The sequence below is a fragment of the Terrapene carolina genome, unplaced genomic scaffold (assembly GCF_002925995.2).
Source record: "Terrapene carolina triunguis isolate 2854851 unplaced genomic scaffold, T_m_triunguis-2.0 Scaffold210, whole genome shotgun sequence".
Taxonomy (NCBI): domain Eukaryota; kingdom Metazoa; phylum Chordata; order Testudines; family Emydidae; genus Terrapene; species Terrapene triunguis.
The window spans coordinates 38537373-38559655 of record NW_020664561.1 but is presented as its reverse complement, the minus strand read 5'-3'; the positions used below and the strand labels follow the sequence as shown (position 1 = coordinate 38559655).

The 22283-nt window shown below is 40.5% G+C and overlaps 1 protein-coding gene across 1 annotated transcript in view; it reads right to left on the bottom strand.

Annotated features, from left to right (window-relative positions):
- Positions 1-22283, bottom strand: part of LOC115271262 — a 181797-nt gene that overhangs the window by 130610 nt on the left and 28904 nt on the right. Inside the window, exon 3 of the mRNA XM_029912370.1 lies at positions 14527-14574. Coding sequence (XP_029768230.1) covers positions 14527-14574 — 48 coding nt within the window. The remainder of the gene's footprint in view (positions 1-14526; positions 14575-22283) is intronic.

Genomic DNA, 22283 nt, shown 5'->3' with positions numbered 1-22283 from the left:
CTGCTTTAATTAAAAATAATGTCACACTTACAGAAACTAATCCAGGTGCACAGATGCCACCATTAGTCTTTTTTGTGGTGTTAGCCCTACCAGATTCAAGAAGTGCAAATATATAACTTAGAAACCCAATTAAGGCATTAGAAGTAAACTCCATAAAAAAAAAATCAGCTTTAACAATAAACTTAGCCATTTTAAATATAATACCGCACTAGCAAGCAATACTACCTTGAATAATTCAGCAAACTGTAACGCAAGACGAGATGAGAGGAATGAGAAAGTGCAATTGCTATTTTCATTATTATTTTGGCATCTTATTGGCAGTCAGAATTGGACAAAAGTAGTAATGTGTAAGAGCAAAACGACTTCTTGGCTTGATTCCTTCATCCCTACATACTTCAGAGTTTTATTTATGGCTAAATTGAAGCTGGATGTCAAAGCTGGGTCCCTCAGAACAAAATCTTAATAATTAACTGGCAAAACTGAACATGATCGTTTCTGACACACCTACACTGGTAATTATTGCTTTGAGGCCATTTACTAATGAAATTAATGTATTCATTGCCCTAACAAATTAGCATAACTCATACATAATGCCCCACATTTCAAGACCTTGCTAGAAAAACAACACTTAATACCGCAGAATGAAATGGCAAGGGCATTACATGGAGATAGTATTCACTGAATTCCATGTTAAAAACCACAATGGCTAAGTGTTCATTATAATGCAAAATGTAAACAAAATGTGAGTATTAAAACTATTAATAGTGTAGTCAAGAGTGTACAATTGATTATTATCTGTGCACTTCAAATAAGCACATATTACAATAGCCGTAACCATGGAATCTAATTAACTGGCTACTTTTAGCGATACAAAGTATGAAAAGAAGGCTTTGTAGAAGCAGCTTCTTCTTCTCTGTCATATGGATAATGAATACAGTGTAGCTCAGTGGTTCTCAAACTTTTTTACTGGTTACCCCTTTCACATAGCAAGCCTCTGAGTGCGACCCCCCCCTTATAAATTAAAACACGTTTTTATATATTTAACACCATTATAAATGCTGGAGGCAAAGAGGGGTTTGGGGGGGAGGCTGACAGCTCGCGACCCCCATTAATAGCCTCGTGACCCCTTGAGGGGTCCCGAGCCTGCTTGAGAACCCCAGTGTAGCTGCTGCTGTTTCTCCAATTTGCTAGCCAAACACATACAGTAGGGCAATATTTAGAGATGTCTACAGCAGTCAGAGGGTTAAGCAATGCTAAAAAAAAATTCTTCACATTTTAAATGGCAAGCTTCTTGCTTTGATTTGGAGGATGGGTATTGTGCCATGCGCTTTCCAGTTTAAAAGCTTCTAAGGAGAAGATGGAGACAGAAAATGTGATAGGATGGCAGGAATCTAGGACTGAATCATCAGCTGCCCTGAGCACACATTTGGCACAGATGAAGGGAAGCAAAAGTGACTGTAACAGACCTTTCGGCCTCCCCAACCCTGGGTGTGGCTGGGAGCTGAACCAGCCCCTCATGCAAGTTAGAACAGTCACAAGGCTACTTTAACTTATGCCATCTTAGGGTCCATTTTACCACCTCAGGAGCACTGGAGAGCAGTGCACTCTTGCCATATCTCCTCTTTCCCCCATGGCAGCCAGACACACAACAGAACACAGGAATTGCCATACTGGGTCAGACCAGGGCAGTATCAGCTGCTCCAGAGGAAGGTGCAAAAACTTCACAGTGGAAGATTATGGAATAACCAATTTATAAGTGACATTTTTTGCAAACCACATCAGTTAGTCCCAGACCCTCAAAAGTACATAAGCATTAATGTCCATTAATTTCAATGGAAGTTAAGAGACTAAATACTTTTGAGGACCTAGGCTTTAGTGCCTGGCTCATGCCCAGAGCCACGAGGGCTAATATCCCTAATTTATTTTCTTTTTTATCTTATCCAGTCTATTTATGGAGTCTCTCATTATCCATTCAAATGTCTTACCTTTTTTTGAATCCTGTGCTCTTGGCTTCCATGATGTCTTGTGGCCATGAGTTCTATGTGTTGCATAAACAAAGTATTGCATTTTATGCGTTTTAAATTTGTTGCCTGTCAGTTTCATTAAATGTCCCTTTCTAAATTATCTTCTCTATGCAATTCATCATCATTCTGCATATACCTTTCTCCACTTTGATCTAAGCAGTCTGAATCTTTCCAATCTCTCCTCATATGGAAGTCTTTCCATTACTCATTTTTGTTGCCCTTCTTTGGACTACTTTTATTTCTACAATATCTTTTTTTTTAAATTATAATGCTACTGAAACTGAAGACAGTGGGGCAGATTTTCCAGCCTGTTAAATCTGCTTAACACCACTCAAATGGCACAATCAGACCTATAACTGGCTTAAACCAGCTGGTGGTAGATTCCTCCAGTGTTAGGGAATTCTTAAGTGGCACAGTTTTTGTACAATCTCTCCCCTGAAGACATGGAACTTAATTATATTGTGGCCACTATTGCTGACTGTATTTACTCTTGAACCAACGCCTGTGTGTAATTTAGGACTAAAATGAGAATACTTTCCTCTTGTGTGTTCTAGAATTAGCTGGTCCAAGAAACAATCATTTGAGTGTCAAGAAATTGCTTCTCTAAACTTTGCCCTGATGTGACATATAACCAATTTACATGAGGGTAGCTGAAACCCATTACAGCTTTGTTAGACTGAGGTATCCCTTTGATCTCCCTCACAACAGCACATTCAGGGCCTGATTCTCATTTACACCAATGCCCTTTTATACTCTGGCAATAGTTATGTGTAATGCCAAAGCAGTGGAAGGGGACCTTAGTGTAAATGAGAATCAGGCCCTCAATATCATTTTTTCGACCAGGAGACAGGTAGTATAATCTATCACTATATTTTTGTACACTTATGTCTTGGGATGCTGTTATTTATTTTGGTTTAAAAATAACTCCAGACCAAGGGGCACTCATCCAAAGCTCTGTGCAAGCTTGACATGTATTTAAGACCACAATACTAAAGGAATGACAACATAAGTTGTAGCCAAACTACGGAATGTCTCTCTCCACTCAGAAACGTTCTCCCATTAGATTCTATGAAATCTTTAGATGCAGCACTACTCCCTTATCCCTAAGACCTATTCTGCATAATTTATAGGCTGGTATTATAGTACTCCATTGATTCATCCGCTCTGTCCTAGGTTATAACCGTGTATTACAATATTCCATTCATTCCACTATGTTTCAGTTATGCATATTATATCAAGGTGCTCATCTTCCATTGCCAGGCATTCTAGTTCACCTATTTTTGCTTTTTAAGGTCCTCTCATTGGCAGACAGAAATTTATATATTTTATTTTTGGCTGCATGCCTACGTTTAATTCCTTTCTCTGACACGGTTACTTTCCTGAAATATGCCTCCGGGACCTGTCCTCCTCCCATTCGACTATAATTTCTGTCCTATCATTTACTACTGGATACAGAGTTACCTTTGTATTACTGACATCCCTAGCAGATGTCTTCATACAACCTGAGGGATCCCCAGCACCTGTAAGCTTTCCCCCTGGTTCTAAGTAATCCCCCAAAATGTGTGTCAGTTTTCTGTCTCATCTGGTTCCAGTTTGGTTAGGTGGAGCTTATTTCTTCTCTATAGGCTTTTTTCACCTTCTTATCTATACCTGGAGACCCTGAAGTTCTCTGGCCCAGCATATGAAAAATGGAAACATTTAACAGAAAGCTACCATGAAAAGCAGTTAATTTATTCATCTAAATTTAGGTTCTAGAACTTTTCACATTCATCTCCTCATATCATTGGTACCAGTGTGTACTATGATCATTGGTCCCTCTCCAATGCTCACTACAAATCATGACTCATGAGATCTGACACCTTCACACCTACTGGGCAAATCTCTCTCTCTCTCTCTCTCTCTCTCTCTCACACACACACACACACACACACACACACCACCTTCAAAAAGGAAACAAAAATACTATGTTGTTCTAAAATTACCATGTTATTTCCCATATTGGGAGCATACACTGCAGTGAGGCACACAATATTATGGTAAATGTTTTCTTTTGTTTAAATGATGTGTGTGTAAGTTGTTTCTTTAATGCAGCAGTGACTGCTGCTTTTTATTTTTATTTTGGTGGCGGAGGAAAGAGAGAGAAGGGCATGTCTCAAAGCCAGCCCAGACAATGGTAAAAGAGTTGTTACTGCTCTGCAGAGAGGAAGCTTCCATATAAGGAACCTCCAGCTGAGACAGACCTCCTGGAAGAGTGGAAAAGTCAAGCAGCCTGAAAGTGCAGAAATCCAGAGGGAAGAGACACAGCAGTGTAGAACTAGTGATGGCTAAACCTCTTCCAGATGTTTGGTTCAGATGCTTATCTTAAACTTTTGAGAACAGAAAATCTTTTGAGGACCTCTGAACATAGTCTGTCCCTGTTATGGAGGGGAGGGCATTCCCCTTCCTATCCTGCAGCAGCAGAAGCACACTTCCAGGGAGGCTTAGCAGGTCTAGACTCCACCCAAACTTCTGTGGGAAGAAATTCAGCCCCACCAGTAATAACCTCGGGAATGGTGCTCTGACTTCTCACTATTCTATCACGTTTCTTGATTAGGTGGCTGTGACACATGCACACCCCCACTGCACCCTCAACAATGTTCTTCTTGGGAGTGATAACTCCATTGCCCTCCTCCCTAAAACAGCGAGTAACCAGACTAGGCCACTGAGGCTACTTTTGGATTTTGTGCCTCTGGACTTTTCGTGGGATGGTGCAGAAGACAATAGTGTGCATGTGATCAGCAGAACTGGACTGAAGAGAACAGCCTGTCCTCTGGGTCCTTACTATCAGGAAACCCCAGGACTGTGGTAGTAGGCTGCCAGCTACAGATAGTGAAGGAGGAGGAACAAGAAGGGAGGGAGGAGTTAACTGAATTTTCTCAAGCTCTGAAAAAGATCTGAGTTCAGTCCAAGGGAAGAGCGACAGATTCAGTGGAATGGTTCTTATTTTTCCACCCACAGTAAGAATTTGAGGATTTAATAGAGACTCTTTTGGTGGGAAGGACTTTGTGTAAGAAAGCTCTTCAAGAGCTTTAAATTGCAATGGGGCACAGATACTTAGCAGGTGGAAGTCAGCATAACTGTATTAAGTTCAGTGGAGCTACGCTGATTTCCAGCAGCTGAGGATCTGGCACAGTGCATTTAGTAGTGCTCGCAACCTGGCCTGGACAGCAGCAGCCCTGTTAGAGGAGTTCACTTTGGGAGAGCCACAGCAGACAGCAGCGTCCTCACATGCAACTGGAGGGGTTAGCTCCTCATAGCTGGAGGAACTCTGAGTGACCTTAAAGGCCGTACATACAAGTCTTGTCTGCAAAACCCGTGAGAACTTTTCCTGCTATGATTCTAAACTTTACAAAGTTAGATTCTCACAGAGTTATATAACCCTGTGTGGTAGTTAATGAAGTGCTGGATGTTAGAAAAATAACTGCAATGTTATTTTGCCCCTGGTATGCTTTGCCTTATAAGGCTTAAACCTAGAGCTAATTCACTTGTGTTTTGTGATCTCTATCATGCTGTAATAATAATACTTAGCACTTTATAGCACTTTTCACTTATAAAAAGTGCTTTACAAACATTATCTAATTATTAATCTTCACAACAGCTCTGTGACATAGGTATATAGGTCAACTTAATGTTCTGTTTTAATAAACTACTAGCACTTTAGTAAATTGCAAAATACAAAAACATTAAATTCACTTAAAAGAAACAAAGTTAGTGAACAAATTGCATTCCTCTGTTGCATTCTAGATGGGTAATACACAGAGCAAACTGTCATAGTTATTACCAACTCTGAGGCTTACAGAAAACCATAATCTATGTAACTAATAGTTCAATTCAATATTTAAGAAAGGCCTGTTTCCTACAGATATTGAAATTCAGTTTTTAGTGACAATTTTTATTTTTTCTTCACATTACTATTATGATTTGTTCTTTGTATTACCATAACACCTGGGAGCCATAGTCATGAACCAGGGTCCAATTGTGCTATACAAGCACAGAACAAGACCCCCTGCCCCAAAGAGTTTACAATCCAAATATAAGACGAGACAATAGATGGCCAGACAGACAGGAAAGCACAAGGAAACAATGAGAGAATTGGTCACCGTGGGAAGCAGTAGTTATTGTCATTGGGTGGAGTCTGGCTGTCTACACATACACACACTCGCAGCATTTTATGCAATTGTGCATGCTGCACCACCCCCATTTGGATTAGATAGTCTGCTACTCCAAAACACTGTCTGATTTGCAGGCTGGTGCAGAAGGATGAGACAGAAGGCCCTGTCTACTTCCTGTCATCTCTGTAGTGATATGCACATGATGAGGCTTCTGCAGTTTCTGGCCATTGTGTGGAGAACGTTCCTTTTTCACTTCAGCTCCCCACATTCACCCATGCTAGGGCAGGTCACAATCTGGTCTATAAAACTCCCTGTACTACTGTATTACAGACAAAAAACCTACATTAAAATAACATTAACGTTTCAAAGTCAACCACTTAAAGGTTAGGAAATGCCAGGATTAAGGTTAGATGTGCGACCTTAATTTGTATCCCTTGTATATATGCATTATGATACCGTTTTTAATTACACAATCGTACTATTTATTCCACAGCACTCCTGCCTCTTTCAGTGCACAGGATGGACCATGGCATGGGAGGTATATCAGGTTTGGGTAGTGAAGAAGATTGATGTCTCTAGGACCACCGCTCTGTTTGTTGCAGAAATTGGAAGCTGTTGTAGTTAGTGGCAGGGGATTGAAAGAAGAAAGGTTAAAGCAGCTGAATAGTACTCTGAATAGAGAACTGGATTCTACCCCACCTCTGCAACAGAGTTCCTGTGATGCTTGGAAAGTCACTTATACTTTTCACAGGTGGTCACTACTTGTGTGTTCCTCATTTTCTGGGTACCTGACTTGAGATGCTGGGTTCTGACCTGCAGAAGTGCTGAGCAAATGGGAGGAGTAATCATTCTGAGTCCTGTGAAAAAATCAGGTCCCAGGCATCTCCAATGGGCACTTTTGAGCTTAATCTCGGTGTCTCAGCTCCTCATCTGTAAAATGGGGATAAGATCTCATCTCACCTCACAGGGGTATATGAAAATAAATTTATGAATATTTATGAAGCACTCATACTACAGTGATTTGCACCAGAGAAACACCTATAAAGAAATTAGTAGTTCTGTCCTTACACAGCAGGGTTTGACTAGTGTACAGTAAATAAGGCTTGGGACCACACACTGAACAACGAGGAGAAAACAGAATACTGAATAGCTGCTCACTATGTGAGCTTCATCCATTTGGTGGACTGATTGAAGCAAGGGTCCTGTGGGAAAAATAGAATGAGATTGTGTAATTACAGACTGTATCCTAATGCATACACACAAGGGGGCCACACAAGCAACTTAAAATCTGGCATTTCCTAACTTTTGAATGCTTAACATTGCAATCTTAATAATGTCATTTTAATGTTGTTTTGGAGTGTAATTTCCTAAGTTTTAAAAAATACAAACTGAAAAAACAAAAATTCCATCGTGTGCCATCATAATGATGGCCACATAGTACATTATCAGCAAGCTTGGAACGTTTAGGTCCACTGCACAGACTTCTGCCAGTTAAGCTAATGGAGTAACCGATAGCAGTAGTAGGTTGTCATCTTCTATGTGGCACTAGAAAAGGATGAGACACACTTTGCTAGTGGGTTGCACAGATACTTCTGACAGTAGAAGAATGGCGAGACTCAGTAATCTTGGGTTCTATTCCATCCTCTGAGACGGAGTGTTCTCTAGTGGTCACCTGTCATTTTATCCATTCCCCACTAAGTTTGGCCCAAAACGTTCTGTCTCCTCCAACCTGCCCCTGTCTCAGTCCTGCCTCTTACCCATCCTTGGCTCTTTGTCCCAGTACCAGTCTCCTTAACCAGTAACACACTGCCTCTCCAGATCATCTCCCCTTCTCCCAGTCTAATCCCATTATCCTTGTCAGCAAGTCCCCTTGGCTCCTCGTCTGATCTGTCTGCTCTTCCCACCAACTGGCTCCCCAGTCCCCCACTCAATCTGTTTCCTTCCCTACTCTCAGTCTCCTTGCCCAGCTCAACCAGTACCATTCTCATCTACTTTCCCAGCTGCCCAGCCAGTCTCAGTTTCCCCCTCAACTCACAGTCCCAGTTTCTGTCTTCTCTCCCATGGTCAGCCTCCAGTTCCAGTCTCCCGGTCACAAAGACCACTCTCTACCAAATTTCAAGTTCTTCTCTAAAGCATGGGGGCAATCTAGCTTCTCAAAGAGAAAGTCACCAGAATTAACATGGGCAATCACCATATTTTTTCCTAGCCTCATTCCAAGAAACTGCTACACCATTTGGCTGAAAAAATTCTAGACTAATTCTCCTTGAGGCAGTTACCCATCATGAAAAATTTCAGCCCAAATGGTTAAACTTTGTCAAAATAAGCAACTGTAAATGATCTTATAATGGGAAATGTCAGGCAACCTTAATAGGTGGTGCCGCCAGATCCATCTACAATATGTATACATGAATATACCATTTTATGTTGTGTTTTTATCTGCTGTGCAGTTTAATTTAATCATCTGATAACATCAAGCCTTCTTTAACCCAGAATTTTCCATTTCTCACTCACATTCACACTCTCCACTATTTTTTATATGGAAAGAATGATGTATCCCAGTGGGGCTATTGGACAATCAAGGTGCTAACGGAGTACTCAAGGAAGACAAGAGCGTTGCAGAGAAGCTAAACAAATTCTTTGCCTCAGCCTTCACTGCAGAGGATGGTGAGGGAGATTCCTACACCTGAGCCATTCTTTTTAGGTGACAAATCTGGAGTACTGTCCCAGATTGAGATGCCAATAGAGGAGGTTTTAGAACAAATTGACAAATTAAACAGTAATAAGTCACCGGGATCAGATGGTATGCAACCAAGGGCTGGTCCACACTACCCACCTAATTCGGCGGGTAGAGATCGATCTTCTGGGATCGATTTATCGCGTCTCATCTGGACGCGATAGATCGATCCCAGAAGCGCTCCCCCGTCGACTGCGGAACTCCTGCTCGCCGAGAGGAGGAAGCGCTGTCGACGGGGGAGCCTGCCTGCGCCGCGTGGACCCGAAGTAGGTACTTTTAGTTCGATATAGGAAACGTCGACTTCAGCTACGCTATTCTCGTAGCTGAAGTTGCGTTTCCTATATCGATCCCCCGCCCCAGTGTGGACCAGCCCCAAGAGTGTTAAAGGAACTCAAATATGAAATTGTAGAACTACTAACTGTGGTATGTAATCTGCCACATAAATCAGCCTCTGTACCAGATGACTGGAGGATAGCTAATCTTACACCGATTTTTTTTAAAAGGCTCTACAGGTGATCCTGGCAACCACATGCTGGTAAGCCTAACCTCAGTATCAGGCAAATTGGTTGTAACTATAGCAAAGAGCAGAATTATCAGACACATAAATGAACACAATATGTTGGGGGAAGAGTCAACATGGCTTTTTAAAAGATAAATCATGCATCACTAATCTATTAGAATTCTTTGAGGGGTCAACAAACATGTGGACAGGTGATCCAGTGAATATAGTGTACTTGGACTTTCAGAAAGCCTTTGACAAGTTCCCATACCAAAGGCTCATAAGAAAAGTAAGGAGTTATGGGGGTAAGAGGAAAGGTCCTCTCATGCATCAATAATTGGTTAAAAAAAAAAGGAAACAAAGGGTAGGAATAAACGGTTAGTTTTCACAGTGGAGAGAGGTAAATAACCGACTCCTCCAAGGCTCCATACTGGACCACTGCTGTTCAACATATTCATAAATGATCTGGAGAAAGGCATAAACACTGAGGTTCCAAAGTTTATAGACAATACAAAATTATTCAAGCTAGTTAAATCCAATGCTGATTGCAAAAAGTTACAAAGAGATCTCCCAAACTGGGTGACTGGGCAACAAAATGGCAGATGAAATTCAATGCTAATAAATGCAAAGTAATGAACATTGGAAAACAGTCCCAACTATCCATAGAAAATGATGGGATCTAAATTAGCTGTTTCCAAGTTTTCAAGCTTTTTCTTGAGTGGTATCATAGTGGGCAGTTCTCTGAAAACATCTGCTCAAATTGCAGTGGCAGTCAAAAAAGCTAACAGAATGTTAGGAACCATTAGGAAAGGGATAGATAATAAGACAGAAAACATCATAATGCCACTATATAAATCCATGGTACACCCACAACGAATACTGCATGCCGTTCTGGTCATCAGTCATGGGGTGCAGCCCTCATCAACAGACCGGTGCCTCCTCCCGCTCATGTTGGGGATTAGTTTGAGGCCAATGCCCACATCTGCAGTCTTCAGACCGGCACTCTGTCTCTGTTCCTGCGTATGGCTCCTCTCTCAGCTCCCAGGACCGCAGCATCCTCTTCTCGACTCAGCCCTCTGGCTAGGTCATCGTCTGTGTTTTCCCCTTCCGTGGAGGGAGGAACATATCTCTGTCCAACAGTCTAGCCATTTCCACAGTGACAAGTGGGTGGGACCCAAGCCTGCCTACTACTCCAGGCCCCAACCCAGGACCCTGTACATAGCAGTCTCCTGCTGCTCCTCTGTAACTTCAGTCAATGCTGCTCTGTTTCTCTGGGCTAATTCCCCATGGCCACAGCACCTTCTTTGCCCTTATCTCAGGGCCCCAGCTGCTCAGTACCAGGAACCAGCCACTGCTCTGTCCAAAGTGCTTACAGTTCTCTCAGCCCTCCAGGGATGCAGTCCTTACTTGCTGGGCTCCCATCAGAAAGTGACCTAGTCTGCCCTGCAGTTCTCTTTTTTATGGACCTGCTGGGATCTGATTGGCTATTCCTCGCAGCCTCTCTCCTATTGGCTGCTTCCTGTGCAACCTCCCTAGCACCATTAACTCTTTCTCTGCCAGAGTGGGATGGTTGCCCCATCACATCACCCCATCTCAAAAAAAAAGATATATTAGAATTGGTAAAAACACAGAGAAGGTCAACGAAAATGATTAGGGGTATGGAACAGCTTCCATACAAGGAGAGCTTAAGAAGACTAGGATTGTTCAGATTAGGGGGATGATAGAGCACTATACAATCATGAATGGTGTGGAGAAAGTGAATAAGGAAGTGTTATTGATCTCTTCACATAACACAAGAACCAAAGGTCAGCCAATGACATTAATAGGCAGAAAATTTAAAACAAACATAAGGAAGTTCTTCACACAACACATAGTCAACCTATGGAACTCATTGCCAGGGGATGCTGTGAAGGCCAAAGTATAACTGGGTTAAAAAAAAATGGATAAGCTCATGGAGTATAGGTCCATCAATGACTATTAGCCAAGATGGTCAGCGATGCAACCCATGCTCTGCTTGTCCCTAAAACTCTGACTGCCAGAAGCTGGGACTGGATGACAGGGAATGGATCACTCAGTAATTGCCCTGTTCTGTTCATTCCCTCTAAAGCACTGGCCACTGTCAGAAAACAGGATATTGGGCTAGATAGACCATTGGTCTGATCCAGTATAGCCATTCTTATGATCTTATTTCTTAGCCCAATTTTATTTAAATAATATACAGATGAATAAACACAATGGCATCCAAGATAGATATGTCAGGTGAGGTAAACATTCTAAAAAAGAATGAACCCTTGGAGCCATGCCCTCCAAATACCATTACCTGTAACTGTCACAATGATTGTTTCACTCGATGTAACCAAGAAAGGAGCCTTTGATGGCTTCTGAATAGCAAAACACCTACTGCCAGTTAGTGTGAAGTAACAGGGGGATTTAATAAATACTATGCACCAGAAAGCTGCATTTCATAGCTGTGATACTGAGGCCATTACTTATATTTTTAAAATGTGAGAGAAAATGCTATTGGATATTTTACAGCATTTTATACAGTAGGTTGGCATAATGTGAATGAATTGGATGCTCAGTGGCTGAGACATCAGACGTCAAAACACTGAGCTGTTCATAAGTATCTGGAGCTAAAATTGCAATAGCAAAAATCATCTACAAAAAGCTGATTTGATAAAAATAGAAGTGCACTGCAGAGGGGTATTCTGTATATGATTTTTTGAAAAAATCTGTTAAAATGTGATATTATTCAAGCTTATAGAATACAACACAAGAAAACTTCAAGTCTGTACATCCATTTCAAGGGTGCTATGACTTCAGAAACCACTTGAGCTTTGTTTTCCCCCTATATTTAGCATAATCAGAACTCCTTCATGTGTACATCTCAGCCACCTGCTTTTTAACTGTGGGTTGCTTGGAACCTGCCCCCTACAGGGCTCCTGGAACTTTACTGGGGAGTCACAGGCTTACCTCACTTTTGTATTGTACTTTCCTTGCTCCTATTTTTTGTTTTGAGCTATCAACATTTTTTATTGCTCTGAACCAGTTCCTAAGTGCAGTCACCCTGACCCTTCATGTAAGATTTCTTTCTTCCTTCCCTTTGGCTGGATTCACTCAGGACTACTGTTTACAAAAAAGAGGGAGGGATGGAGAACAATAGCAATAAGCTCCTTTCCTTTGAGGTTTGTAGATGCAGCACCTGGTTTCTGATTCCAAGTTCCATTATACAAGGGCTCAACTAAAAACTGTTGGTTTATGGAGCCCTGATTGAAGTCTATAACCTGCTATGCAGAATGATGAGGGAATGAGGGGGGGATTTGAGAAATGACTGAGTCTGTATTAATGGAGATCCAGGTCCAAATTCATCAATTATAGCTGACTGGTCCATAACAAAGGGCTCCAGGGGGGCAAAAACTCCATTCTATCTAGGTCAGGGATAGGCAACCTATGGCACACGTGCCAAAGGCGGCACATGAGTTGATTTTCAGTGGCACTCACACTGCCCGGGTCCTGGCCACTGGTCCAGGGGCCTCTGCATTTTAATTTAATTTTAAATGAAGCTTCTTAAACATTTTAAAAACCTTGTTTACTTTAAATACAACAATAGTTTAGTTATATATTATAGACTTATAGAAAGAGACCTAAAAACGTTAAAATGTATTACTGGCATGCAAAACCTTAAATTAGAGTGAATAAATGAAGACTCGGCACACCACTTCTGAAAGGTTGCCGAACCCTGATCTAGGTACTTATGTGGTCCTCATCATAATATCTGATACTGCAGAAGCAGAGTAGATGGCAGGCAGGTAGGCTGAAGGACTGCAACGCTAGTCCACTGGGGTTGGGATCATAACATGCCCCAAAACTGAACCCGTATGTTGTGAGGGAGAGATCAAGGTACCTGGAGGATTCAGCGCCTGAGGAACTCCTGCCGCACACCCTGGTGTAAATCACTGGGGAAGGCGGAGGTGAAATACCTTCTGCTCTTCCCCTGGAATAAATGCCCCCTTGGCACAATAACCATCACTGGTGCAGGAAGATACAGTTTTCACCTTCTTGTGCTAGCTGGAGCACATTTATTCCCAAGTGTCCAGCTACTGTGAAGCTTAAAAAGATAATGGATTTATCATGCTATTGCTAAAATGGAAACAACTCTAGAAGGATTAAAATGATGGGCAATTTACCTCTACTCTTGCCACAACTCACTATACCATTTACGCATTCAAAGTGGCTTCATCGTTTTCAACTTGGATACATACATTCTGATGCATCCCTATCCTGGATGCAGTGCAATATTCCTTATGCCATACATAATAGTGCCTTGTTTGATCCTGAGTGGAATCGGGGATAGAGGACTCTCAGACATCTGGGCGCCAAATACACAGGGCTGCATGTGGCTGAACTGAAAAGAAGCAAAGCCACTTTAGAGCAACACCTGGGAGAGTGAGGAATTGGCTGGGGGTAGGAATGATGTGCGGGAGGGCAAAAGATAATGGTAGCTATGGTTTATGTGACACACATGAAAGGGTTAATTAGTATAATTGCAAGAGGCTAGTAACAGTGTCACATCCCAAAGATATGCTTGATCCAATTGATTTCAATGGAAGCACCTCAGAGAATTGGGCCGGACATGAACATTCAATGAGAGTTTATTCCAGTGATACAAATGCACCTGTATTACTTTGTGGAATTCTACCACTGCTGTTTGTCTATGATAGAAGGAGGCAGACTGGAGTGGATAGCAGCAGCATGCACATCCACAAAAGGTAGGGGGTCTCATCAAGAACTGTAGCAAAGGAAAGAGATCAGATCACAGTATATCGTGTGTGTTGGGATAACAGTTAAAGACCTGCAGGCTTGTCCTTTGGCAGAGAGAGGATGGAGGGAGAGTGGTCACAACGTTAATTACATTTTTAATATGGATGCATGGACTGGAAATATTCAAGAACCATTGAGTATAGTACACATATACCGTATATTTAGACATGCAGTTCAGTACACACATAGGCAAATACTTAGACTACAATCCCTTTCACACGAGGGTTATAAATTGTTAATTTCCTCCATTAATCCAGTACTTTTTGAAAACATGGAAAGAACAGTTGAGTGACTTACCTCAGCTGTACATACTTTGCATCTTGCTCTATCTTGATTATCAGAACTCTAAGAGAAAAACAGTCATTTAGTAAGAAAACTGATTAAAATTATATTGACCAGGAAAATAAATATAAAACATATTAGCATCTCCCTGGCAGAATTAAAGAACAACAGGGCCAAATCAATTATGAAAAGTGAATGCTTTGTTACTCCAGAATCTGGTTCACATTTGATAATTTGCACCTTTCTTGCATTTATAGTTTTTATTTTATGCAAACACTCTTAAATACTCCTCAAGTCAATAAGGCACAAAAAGATAAGCCTGAAACTCACTATGGACAATCAGCTTAAACTGGGGCTCAAGATCGTGGAGCCTCTCTGAGCCTTTAGAAATAATCAAGGTTTATGGTGTTTAACCATCATTCTCAGGAGAAAATATATATTATGCAGCTTTGGTGAGATAAAGCCCTCAAAAAAGCATCACGTATTTTTGTAGTACTCGATAGGACTTTGGAGGGAAAAATGATTATCCTTCACAAACAATGGCTTTAGAAACCCCCATCATGAACCCAAGATGTACACATAGAACAAAGCCCAGACATGTCAGCCCACTCAAGTGTAAAACCTGCTTACAGTTTGATCAGCAATGGAGCAGGTTAAACATGTTAGAAAATACTGTTCAAGGCCACTGCCTCTCTCACTAAAACTGAAAAACTGGGCACAAAAAGGCAATGCATTGTACGTCATCTGGTCAGGAGTATTACTATTAAAAGTTCTACATGGTGAGCAAAAAGTGGTGCTGTAGCAAAAGTCTGTTGTGTATGTCTTTTTTAGATTCTGACCATTCCGTGACCTACCTGAGTGCATCACTGTAGTTCTGGACCAACAGAGACATTTCCTTCTGGCCATGAGCTAGACGGGGAGTCATGTCCTCTGTGAATGTTATACTCAAAAAATGTTCCTGTGGTCAGTGAACCCTGGATCTGTGGGGTGTATGTCTCTCTGTTGGCACAATAGTTGCCATACCAGTGTCACAACTAGGGGTTCATGCTCCATGTAAGTCTACTTCCCATTTTAAAAAATAATCAGTCTTAGCTTCCAGTCCTTGCAGGTGATGAACAGCTCCTCAGGGGTGATGAACACCCTCAGTTCCCACTGACTTCACCGGGAGATGTGAGAGCTCAGCAACCCTCAGGCAGTGCTACGATCCTGGCAAGGCTGAGCCCATTCATCTAACTACGAAAAGAAGTTTGAATTTCCTCTCCCCATGAAGGACTGAAACAATGTCAAATTTAAACCTGGATAGTTTACATACAATCTTGCTCTTTCCTTTTGTGAATCAGATGAGAGATGACCCAAAATACAACCAGAAATCAAGAGAAAGAAATGAATGTGTATGCTAGAGAGAAAGAGAGCCTTCCTGCGGTTTAAAATAGTCTCATCATAGTGGTATCCTTCCTATGGTGCCATTTTACTGGTGATTTTCTTGTTTCATCAACATTCTCATGCCATTTCATAGATTCTTGTTAACTTCAGTCCATTTGTAGTATTTATATTGGAGATGTTCATCTCTTTGAATATTAGTGGCCACCCTTAAAACCTTGCAAATTTTGCCTTATTGCATGTAATCGCTGTTCAATAATAGAACATTCATGACTGATTTCTGAAGTGGAGCCCCAAAAGAAGGCATAGGAGTGATGAGTGATCTAACAAAGGGGAAGACCACCTCACATTCCCCCTTAAATCACGGAAATGACTAACTGCCGGTGGATCTGAGAAAGGATTCCATTAAATATTCCTGTTACTCAGGAAGCTTCTCTTTGTACATCAGTAACAAACAAACAGAAGGTTTTTGAAAGAGCGGCACACTGGAGACCCTGGCAGTTCTCAGAAGGAGGTGGGTTTGCCTGTGTCTCACAGGGCTGAAGTCTGAGATCTAGGAAGTTCCAGCCTGTCTCGCACTAGGGAGCGGAGACCCAAGAGCAATATGGAACCTTTGGAGATAATCTAGTGTGCGTTCAAGTGGACTTTCTGTTGGTTTCTCCAAGCAGCTTCTGAGGCATTTAAGCAGGGGACTCTTTAGTTAAAAAGACCACAAAAGGGGAGACGTGAACAACAGGCTGTGAAATACTGAAGATGAGGGGTTTAAGGCATGTTTTTCCTGAATAAAACACTAAGATGGACAGAAATGAACTGAAACCACTTAAGAGTTATGAAGTCTCTCTCTCTCTCTCTCTCTCTCTCCCTGTTAATTTTTTCTAATACTTGACCTTGTTGTTCAGTTATCTCACAGGCCAGTATTCCAATATCTACCTGTTTCTAACCATGACTTCTGTACAAAACTTTCAGTGTTTTAAAAAAATTGGTTGATTTTTAAAGTTGTGGCTATTGCAACATACACTACACTAAATTCCTGGGGAACCATGTCAGTCTGCAAAATCTCCAGTGCCGCCCCCTACTTCATCTCCCTGGAGTCATATATAACCTTACTAGTTGGAACTGTAGGTAACCACCGTCATGGGGAATATTTTCCTCCTACATTTTAGAATAGTATAATTTATAACATGATATTAAAACCAATATAAATTAGTAATTCAATCCCTATATTCCAATTTAATGAATTAGAGGCTTCATTGCATTATTGTTTTGTGCCACTGGACCAATCATTTGGTTTACAAACAGAATGTGTTTCTTTATTAATCAATAAATGCATATTAAATAAAGGTATCTTACGTAAAATTATGCTGATATCTCACAGGGGCCCGAATGCAATTATTTAAAATATTATTTTCTTAATATAATCTCAACAAAATTAAATAAGAATATGAAATTTGTGTCTTCATTTTAAACTCCTTTTAAGAGGACAGGGATGCAGTTATTGCCTGGTGGCAACTGAGAAGCACTTATCAAGATAATTATTTTAGGATTACAGTTCTGGGCTTTATAAAATGTAGTTAAGGATAATTTTCGACATCCACTGAGTAACCCATAGTCAAAAAAGGGCATGACAAACAAATGGCACAATTATTGTATTTGGGTACTTGCAACACTCTTTCAGATAAGAAAGAAAAAGTGAATGCAGGCTACTTGGGGCTGAATCAGTCCATAGTATTTATTTAACAATTGTAAAAAAATAACTCATAACTAGAAGAATTCCACCACAAATAATTTCCAATCTCCGAAGAAGAAAAAAGAGCCAACCCCCAAGCCCACACACACTTCAGGAGTGTTCCCTAAGCACATACAATTTTGATGCGATGTCCGAAACCCAAGTCTCCTACTCAGGGAACTACCTTTCAAATTAACCAAACCACTTATTAAAATAGGCAGAGTCAGTAGGGAGCCAAAAGATAGATTTTTTCATGACTTTTAACACGGTGCAAACTCAGTCCTTTATAACACCTCTAAAATTCTTTGCTAACCTTGTTGTTTCAGTATGTCCTTTCTCAACAAAAATGGATTTTGGGTGAGAAGCTCACCTGTTTAAGAATTGTATCTTAATCTGCTGGTAAAATAAAAAACTGCCTACTGTAAACATACATATATTAGATGTACATGCGCACATTGGGAACAGGAAAACAGAACCCCTTCACAGTGTCATCTGAATTCACCTTTGACTAGCTGGCACTGTACATAGAATGGGGAGCTTGCAGTCTAAAAGTAATACATGGATTTTTATTTCCTAACATGAGTTCTACTGAGTTTTTCCTCATCATCCTTCATTTGGTTTTACTATACTCTTGTAATTATATAATTAGCATCTTCAGCACCTATTTTCCCCTGGTCAATGGTGTGAAATATAAATACAGATATGCATAAAGATATATACTTGGCAAGTGAAGCACAGTCGTTTAAGAAAAAAAATCTGAGTCACTGAGTAGTCCCACATTTGTAGCCCAGATGATGTCCTTGTACCTAGATGCACTGATCTATCACCATCAGAAGAACAGCTTTTCCTGATGTGAGTCCATCACTTTAAAATTGTGGCAGACTCATTGGTACAATGAGCTCTTGCACTTGGGACCTGCATAAATACCATATGCTTTACTGTCAACCACCACGGGATAGACTTGTTTTGGCAGCCATAAACAGTCAGTAAGACACACTCCTTGCCTTACTGCCAGTTCTCAAATCTACATTTTAATACTTCAAAAGCAGCTGCAGAGGGAATCAAATATAGCAGAACAGAGTTTGAGGGTCTTGTAGAACACTACAGGACGTTGGAGATTATCACATAGGTCAACCGCATTGTTCAGTAAATAGCACTGTATGACTAGAGCCATAATTTAAATTGTGGGATTGTGGGTTTGAGGATTATTGGACTGTAAGAGGCTACTCCCTCACACCTCACCAATCAAAGGAAGAAGAAAGGACAAAAAGTCTGAGAAACAAACTGACTCTGTTTCTATTTTGGGCAGTTCCCAAAGTTTTAATCATTCCACTCTTGGCAGGCAAGGCAGCAGTCCTGTTTCCTCCACAACAAGGTCCAAATAAGCCATTCTAATTCCTCCTTGTGGGTTGGGAGAATATCAGAAGGGTTTTGATGGAATAAGGTCGAAAGGAACCTTCACATTTAGGTTCAGATTCTGATACTCTTACAGTGAATAGCACCTTACGCTATGAATAGCCCCATCAAAGTATAAGATTAGTCCTGGAGTAAAATGCTACTAATCCAGAGCCTGGGCCTCCAATATTTTAGAGAGTAATGTCTCTGCAGGGAATGATACAGATTCTCTATGTAGATGTACAATGTACTGACTCAGTAAGTAAGAAAAACAAATATTTTGTTGTCAAATTTCTTCCTGTTATAAATCAATATTAGACTTGTTTTATTTCAGGAAAGCCTAACCCTGGTCTATATAAAATTTCCCCCCTAAAAATATACTCTGCTGACATGCTTATTCCTGGAGGCCTGCTTAATTATCCCAAATGTAAAAGAAGATGGAAGAGCTCTGTTTGAATTGCCCTGATGCTGCCTCAGCAATTTCTGCTCCTGGCACATGCTAATTCAACAGCCACTGATCATTTGGAGTTAAAGCGCAAGCAGCCAGCTGAATAGGATGCAGTTCTTCTTATTCTTGTGTTGAATATCAGGGTCAGAGGTGAGTACCAGATAACACATAGCAGATGTAGGGAGAGTAGAAAGAATGTTGTTAACTTATGGTGACCACCTACATTTCAAGGAAATAGAAGGATGATTGTAGGGAGAAAATATAAGGAAAGGTTATTTATAAAGGAACTGCATCATACAATATTTTTGATACAAAAATCATACAGAGTACAAAATCCTATATTGGTATCACAATGTAGGATCCATTACGTGAATACTGCAGAAATACACAACAACATCCACCCTATACTGACTTTATGTACCAAATATGGGACATCTTTAAAACACTAGCAACATGATCCCCCTATACTCACTACAAACTAGGGAGGAAAAGTTATGTTTCTTTTTACACTGTCCACATGTTCTATCGCAGCTTTGTCATGGAGCAGCAGAAAAGCAACCCTGTAAATGTGAGATGAAGAAAAAAGAAAATCTGATCTGAACTTGAAGAAGGATCTTCTGGACAATTATCTAGATAAATAAATGCAGACACATAATTCCTCTTGAGTAGCCGCAAAACAGAGATTTGACATAGGAGAAGAGAATTTTATGAGAAGTCTTAGCTGCTTCATCCTGTTTTCTGACCCTGGGCTAGATCCTCAACCCTGCTCCAGCTATGCAAAAGGGCCTTAGTTATCTCAAACAGGCAGTTGAGGATTCCTCCAATAAAGACATACAGAGTGGCAATTTATGTGAGCACTCTAGCTGGCATAACTTGGAGCAGCCAAGTAACTGCTCTAAGTTTCTGAATTCTGTTTCAGACCCTGGCAGCCTCACAATTGGGAGAGAAGAGAGAAACCTTCCCACATTTTCTCCTCAGTGCAGCTGATGATCAGGTCTTGTGCCTATATGTAGGTATTGCAAGAGACACATGTGAAAAATGTAATTATTTTAGGTATTAGCAATAAGTAAACAACTTTCTGTACTTTCAGGGAACACAGAAACACAAACAATTTTAGATACAGCAGCCACTTAAAGCTCTTGCTTTTGTTTTTCCTGCCAAGAGAAATGTGTTAAATATTCTGAAATTTTATAAGGAAGTTCATATAAGCTGTAAAGACAAAGAAGTCTTAAAGCACTCCTGATTATTTTACTAGAGGATGGGAAAATGTAAACAAATCTTGATTGTAGGAACAAAGATGCCTAACTACCTCAGAACCAAGTGCATTTCTACCATTCTACAGGCATTTACTGTCTAAATAGATTAAAAAATAATTGTGCAAGTCACAATAAAACTTTTCTGACAAAACATGGGAAACTTTGTTGAAAATATCAATAAAAAGGTTTTCCCATTTTCTTTTTACCAGAACTAGCAATTGTGTATACACAAGCCATTCAGCTCAGAGTGCATAGTTTATCTGTGACACAATTACTGGTGGTTTTTTTTTTAATAATGTATGTAGAAAAACCTTAAGGAAGGTTCTGCGTGAAAGAACATAGGTTAAAGAATAGGTATAAGGAGGCAAGTTCCCCTAGAGTAAAAAGCAGAGAGTAAAAATAATTATATATAATGAATGAATGACTTGATGTCATCGACTAGTAGTTGCTGTCTATTTTAGGATGAATTATTCCATTCATTTCTATGGAAATTTTGCTCTGGTATTGAGTATGCAATTCAACTTCTTGACTTGGTGAAGTAACAAGATGGGCAAGTAAATATCTGATACTCAAGTGGTATCAGACCGCTCCAATGTTGTTTGGAGGTGGTGATACCCTACTTTTAAAAGGCTTAGTTGCCTCATTTAGACAAGGAAGGAAATGAAGGAAAGGAAAATTTATACTGAGGGCCCAGTAGGCCTCAGAAATTCTTAACCTTCTATACAACATATATCACATCTCAAGTAACATTAAAAATCAACTCCCCCGATTCTTAAAAAGGGAGAAATATTCAAAATTATTTGCAATCTAAAGACGTCATTCTTTCTCACAATCAAAACAATCTGCAGAAACGACTCCTAGTCTATTGCTAAAGCTTGGCTGAAACAATCTCTCAGAATGTGGAAGGGAATGTATCCCCCTCAGTTAACTTTTGTCTGCTGCCACTTTCCATTTTGGCAACCAAAGGAATGTTGTGGGCACCACATAAAGGCATCTATGGCAGCCTGTGGGTTAAAGTAGACATTTCTTATCTTTGACAGATGGTTAATTCATAGTCATTACTGCTAAATTCAATTGCTTAATAATTTAGATATGACAAACATGTGTGTAGTAATGTTTGCCAGGGCACCCTTCTAGGAATCCCAGGATGCAATAACCCCCTCAATGCTTTCACCATACATCCCCATGCTGAGTATGACAGATTGAAACAAATGCAGGCTTTCTGGATATTTTAACTCCCTAGCACCACTCTAGGTGGTTACATTAAAGCGTGGTTCTAGGGAGTTATGTGTTCTGAAAAACACGAGGAGTCCGGTGGCACCTTAAAGACTAACAGATTTATTTAGGCATAAGCTTCCGTCGGTAAAAAAAAACCACTTCTTCAGATGCAGATTTTTTCTTCAGATGGTTTTTTACCCATGAAAGCTTATGCCCAAATAAATCTGTTAGTCTTTAAGGTGCCACCGCACTCCTCGTTGTTTTTGTGGATATAGACTAACACGGCTACCCTCTGGTACTGGGTGGTTCTGAGTTATTTTTGCAAGGGGTGCCTGAACTGGCTTGACTA